Genomic DNA, 6000 nt, shown 5'->3' on the forward strand with positions numbered 1-6000 from the left:
AAAATTCTGTTAATGATTTATATAAGTCTCATGGTACAGTTCAGCAGATTGTGACCTAGTGAGGGATATAGAGGACCACTGGAGGTAGATGCTAAGGGATGGTGACCTAAAGATATAGATTTGGGGAGAAAGGAGAGTAGAGATTAAAAAAAGAAGGGATTAATCCATGAATGGATTAGTAAACTGTGGTATATGTATACCATGGAGTATTACTCAGCTATAAGAAATAACGGTGATACGACATCTCTTTGGTTCTCCTGGAGAGAGTTGGAACCCATTATATTAAGTGAAGTATCCAAAGAATGGAAAAACAAGCATCACATGTACTCACCAGAAAATTGGTTTCCCTGATCATCACCTAAATGCACATCGGGGAAGGGTACCAACTGGATATCAGACTGAGACTGGGGGTCGGAGGAGGGGATGGATGCATGCCTACATGATGAGTGTGTTGCGCACCGTCTGGGGAATGGTCATGCTTGAAGGTGCTGACTTGGGGAGGTGGGGGGGGAGGGGATGGAGGTATGACTACATGGTGAATGCCAGGCACACTGTTTGGAGAATGGACACGCCTGAGGGGGGTGGGCGGGACACGGACAATGTATATAACCTGAGCTTTTGTACCCCCATGAAGAGCTGAAATTAAAAAAAAAAGAAGGGATTACTGAAAACCTGGCAAAAAAATTATAATTTACTGAGAAAACTTGCTGCTTTTATAATCCAGTTAGGCTAGGCTTTTGGGTCCCTCAATCCCTTGGCGGGCTTGCTGTTTAGATAGTCTTTGGGAACTCTGGGGTAAGAGATCTATCTTTTCTGTCACTTTGAGTTGTTGGCCAACTAGTTAAAGCCATGGATTGAAGAGGAGTCATAATGACTCTAGCTGGAGTCAGTTGGATAAGCTAAGACAGTGGGGACCTGCTGCCTCATCAATCTTCATCCCAGCTCCCAGATAATCTTTGGCCCTAAGTACTGATCGCTTTTCCCTTTTTGCTATACTGGCCCTGGGAAGTCTTTGTAGCCTTCTACCAGTTTATACCAGCTGTCCTCTTCTTTGTCCTTGGAGTGAGGGACAAGTGTTCATGAAAGAACACTTTGGCATGGGGACCAGGAGAGGTTTGGCAAGGGCATTAAATTTAACAGCCAGTGCCAAAAAATGCAAAATGGGGTCAATGATAAACAGATGTTGGAGGCTAGGAAATGGATAAGGGACTTTTTTTTGGTGTTTTCTTACCATTCGGGTGATTGAAGGAGGGTCTGTGACAGAACCTCATGTTTGTTATTCTGCCCTAAATGCCCTCCATTTCTACTTAGCATTGTTTTTTTTTTTGAGACAGCCTTGCTCTGTCGTCCTGGGTAAAGTGCAGTAGTGTCATCACAGCTCACTGCAACCTTAAACTCCTAGGCTCAAGCCATCCTCCTGCCTCAGCCTCCTGGGTAGCTGGGACAATAGGCATATAGCACCATGCCCGGCTAATTTTTCTATTTTTTGTAGACATGGGGTCTCACTCTTGCTCAGGGTGGTCTCAAACTCCTGACCTCAAGCAGTTCTCCCACCTCTGCCTCCCAGGGTGCTAGGATTACAGGCGTGAGCCACTGCACCCGGCCCTCTATTTACCATCTTAATTTTTTTTTCTCTGTCTTCCAGTCCTTTCCATATCTTCAGTTTTCAAACAGTATTTGTACTTTTGCTCAGATATAAAGTCTTAGGCAAGGATAGTATCTTCTACTTTTCGACTTTGGCTTTCCTTACCTTTTCTTCTCCACCTTCTCCAAACACACATACACATGTTCTATTAAACAATTCTGCTTCTGATTTTGAAGTTGTTAGTTGTATATGCTTAGGATGAAAAATGAGTGGGTAGGGGTGAGAGACTCAGATCAACTTTCTCTTTGGCATTTCTGGAGTGTAACTGACTCAGTTCTTATAGAAGTGTGTTCCACCCTGAACCACTGTCATGTTCTTTTCCCTACTCTATCCACACCCCCACCTTCCTTCTCCTAATTGTGTGCCACAAGAGGCAGCCATAACAAGAAGAGAAAATCCAGATCAGTAAAAGATTCAACAAACAATGTTTATTTTCCAAATTTGCTTTTACTCTCACCCCATGATTTCCCTGTTCCACAGTCCTGACTAGGGTGTCTTGTTTACTTCATTCACTCCATCTCTAGACAGGTTTTCTCAGTATGGCCCCTTGGTTCCTTCTGAAGTTCCAGGTTTGTATTTCTGGACCTCAGCTAGATTAGGACCTGCCCACTGTTCTAACGGGCTTCCAGGTGGGCTCTTAGGAGTTTTGGCTGGGCTTTGGGGACCTGGAGTGTGACCTGCAGAGGGGTGTGAGCTTTGGAGTTCATCTGGGGAATTGAGTTTGGCAGCTGGGGAGCATGGAATTATAGCTGGACTTGGTGTTTGTTGTACAGTCTTTGTGATACACTTCTTCCTGAGTTTCTTCTGACAGTCTGGATCATTGGGCTGTTGGTGGTACAGTGGAAGAGACAATCATGTTTCTGGTCAGGCCCAGATCATTTCCAATGCATTTCAGAATTCTAACTGCCTTTCTCCCCATACCATGGGCAACAGGTCAGGTTTCAAATAAGAAGAGTTAAATTTGATTCCCCTTAAACTCCCCTTGAGATTAGATCATTTTCTACTGTGGTGGGTAAGATGTCCTTAGCTCATCCCTTCAGACCTCAGAAGGTGATTAGGGAGGGGATAGGATAAGATGGAATTGGTTAGAGGTTCTCCCTGCTGGGATAGTGGCTGGTATAACAATAGGTATTTTTTGAGGTTGAAAAGAAATAGAATAGGGTTTGGGGTTAGATGGGAAGAATAGATACCTTGCCTAAGATTTCAGGACGCAGGCCATTGGAGGCCTTGAGTAAATCAGGATTTTTCTGTATCCAGTTGGTGAGGGAGGCAGCACCAGCAGTTGTACGGGATGTCAGGGTCACCCGAGCAGGGGGTATCTTCAGAGGCATTTGCCAGGTGCCCATGAAGGAACCCCAAGGATTTGCCTAAAAGGTAAAGGGATTCTTCAACAGGACTTCTCGCTCCCAGTAACCTATTGGCAGGAGTGCTAATTTCCACTCTACCTTTGGGAATGAAACAAGACTGAAAGCATAATCTCCCCACTCTTCCTTTTCCCCTTCCCTCATTTAGGTTACCCTAAAAAATTTTATCCCCTTCCTTCTGCCTACTTAAATTCTGCATCCATAGGCTAAGTGTGGCAAAGAAGTACCCACTACACAAATATCACTGGAAGGCATTTTTTATACAGATCATTCATCAGTTTAAGGACTTCTGGGTGCTATACACAACTCCGTGCTGTTGGAAAAGCTGGCTGGAAGTTTGGGGCCTCTCACATTACAACATGAATTAGATTAAACTTTAATTTTCCAGATAGTGGCTGTGGGAGATTGCAAATCTCCTAGTTCTATGTCTCAGTTCTTTACCTTTCTTGATAGGAATGGAGATGGGTATCTCACCTTGGAACGGGGCACTGAAGGCAGTAGATGACCACGATCATTGGCGATAATCTGAGTGTAGCCTTCATGAGAAGAGATGCTCTGGGGTACAAGTGGGGGAGAGAAGTGCTTATGAATGAAAAAGAGGGAAGTATCCAGGGGGCTTGAATTAAGGATGTGGTGAAAAGAGGATATGGGAGTTTAAAGAAGGCTTAAAAGGAGTTAGGTTACAGAATTACAGAGAACAAGTCTACCAGAAACTAGACTTTCAGGTGCACTGAACATGGAATACCTCTCTTGTTGGCTTGGCAGGAGACCAGTTCTGCAGATACTTGGGAGAGAAAGCTTTTTCATACTGTGGAGAGAAAGATAAGAATCCCTGTAAGGCCTGAAGGCCCCAAGTCCAGGAAATGATGACTACGCACAGTTCTTTAGATTTGAAGACCAAAGGCCTGAACAACCATGTAGTCTTTAACTCAATTACACCCGTAACAAGGGTGTAATTTGTGTGCTGTCTAGCATGGAGCTAGTAGCCACATGTAGCTGTTGAGCACTTGAATTCTGACTAGTCCAATTTGAAATGCTTTGTAAGTATATGGATTTTGAAGAGTTTACACAAAAATAGGATGTCTGATTATAATTTTAACATACTGATTAAATGTTAAAATAATATTTTTGATTTATTGGGTTAAATTTATCTATCTGTATATATTTTTTGTGGGGGAGGGGGGGACAGAGTCTCTCTCTGTCTCCTGAGCTAGAGTGCAGTGGCATCGTCATAGCTCACTGCAACCTCACACTCCTGGGCTCAAGTGATCCTCCGCCTTAGCCTCCCGAGTAGCTGGGACTACAGGCAAGTCCCAGCTAATTTTTCAATTTTTTTTTTGTAGAGATGGGGTCTCACTTTTTTTCAGGCTGGTCTCGAATCCTGGCCTTTAGCAATCCTGACTTGGCCTCTCAAAGTGCTAGGATTGCAGCGGTGAGCCACCATACCCAGCCTAAATTTATGTTATTTATTGAGTTATATATGTACATATTTACCCGTTTTAAGTGTACAGTTCAGTGGTAGTAAGTACATTTATATATTTTTTGCTTCATCACCCTCTTCCCTCTCAAATTTATTAAAATTTTATTTCTTTTTAATTTTTTCATGTAACTACTAGAAAATTTTAAATTACATTGTGGCTCACTCTTTACTAGGTAGCACTGGTCTAGGCCAGAAGTTGGTAAACTGTGGCCCATGGGCCAAATCCATATTGCTGCCTGTTTTGGGATGGCCTGAGAGCTAAGAATGGTTTTTACGAACATTCACAGTTGATTTTTTATTTTTGAGACACAGTCATGCTCTGTTGCCCGGGCTAGAGTGCCATGGCGTCAGCCTAGCTCACAGCAACCTCAAACTCCTGGGCTCAAGCGATCCTACTGCCTCAGCCTCCCGAGTAGCTGGGACTACAGGCATGTGCCACCATGCCCAGCGAATTTTTTCCATATATATATTTTTAGCTGTCCAAATCATTTCTTTCTATTTTTAGTAGAGACGGGGGTCTTGCTGTTGCTCAGACTGGTCTTGAACTCCTGACCTCGAGTGATCCTCCCGCCTCGCCCTCCCAGAGTGCTAGGATTACCAGCGTGAGCCACCGTGCCTGGCCTACAGTTGATTTGATAAAAGGGAACATTAACTTTGAATCTCAGTTAAGTGAAATGTTTTTCTCACCCCAAAATAATTCCATTCTTTTCATTAGTAGTACCAAAAATGTACTCAGTTATTATATTTTGAATTTGTCAAAAATTTTATAGAAAAATGTTTCCTCTCATTATGTAAGAACTTACATAATACCTTTGACTTTGCTACTTGGCAAATCCTAAAACATTTACTCTGGCCTTTTACAGAAAAAAATTGCTGACCTCTGGTTTACACTCTACAAATTTAACCCAGAGATGCCTTTTGCATGTCCCTGGGCCCTCTCTACCCTGAGGAGGTGAAATATTATCTCACCCACTCACAGCTTTTCAGAATCCTGTGAGAGGGGTCAATCCAAAGATAGAATATGGATGACAAAAGTAAATGTTGAAGAGATGGAGAAAGGGAACTTACCTGGTTAGCACTGTAGTTAGTGGCCATGATCTTGTGCTGTGTACACTTGTTGCCTGGCAACTGCTGAAGGCCAACCTTCTGGGACTACTTCCCAATCAGCAGGGGGCTGCCTTTCCCTTATAATTATTCACTTCCTTGGCTCATACTGCCTTCATCCTTTCTCTAGGAAATTTAGATTCCTTTTCATTTAGAAATGTGAGGGAGGGACTGACTGAGTAAACGTGAGACAGCTGAATAACAGCCTCTCTTTCTTTCTAGCATAATTTATTCCTGCCAGGTTGTCTTTGACTGGGGTTTTTAACCACTTTAACAAACCATGTAACCTCAAGAGCTGTGTTCTTTGGGCAGTGTGGTGCAGCATACCACAGACTGTAGAGCCAGATACTGGGGTTTGAGTCATTCAACAGGGGAACGAACACAGGAGCTATAATGGCATTAAACTA

At 43.2% G+C, this 6000-nt stretch overlaps 1 protein-coding gene across 1 annotated transcript; it reads right to left on the minus strand.

Moving 5' to 3' along the window:
- Positions 1-2051: 2051 nt before the first annotated feature.
- CFAP126 (cilia and flagella associated protein 126) lies at positions 2052-5625 on the minus strand. The gene is made up of 5 exons (XM_045547183.1): positions 5558-5625; positions 3755-3817; positions 3484-3564; positions 2836-3012; positions 2052-2470 (listed from the first exon to the last, which is right to left on the minus strand). The coding sequence occupies exons 1-5, from the start codon at positions 5582-5584 to the stop codon at positions 2180-2182; spliced, it is 639 nt and encodes a 212-aa protein (XP_045403139.1). The 5' UTR covers positions 5585-5625; the 3' UTR covers positions 2052-2179.
- Between the last annotated feature and the right edge of the window lie 375 nt (positions 5626-6000).

The sequence above is a fragment of the Lemur catta genome, chromosome 3, assembly GCF_020740605.2.
Source record: "Lemur catta isolate mLemCat1 chromosome 3, mLemCat1.pri, whole genome shotgun sequence".
Lineage (NCBI taxonomy): Eukaryota > Metazoa > Chordata > Mammalia > Primates > Lemuridae > Lemur > Lemur catta.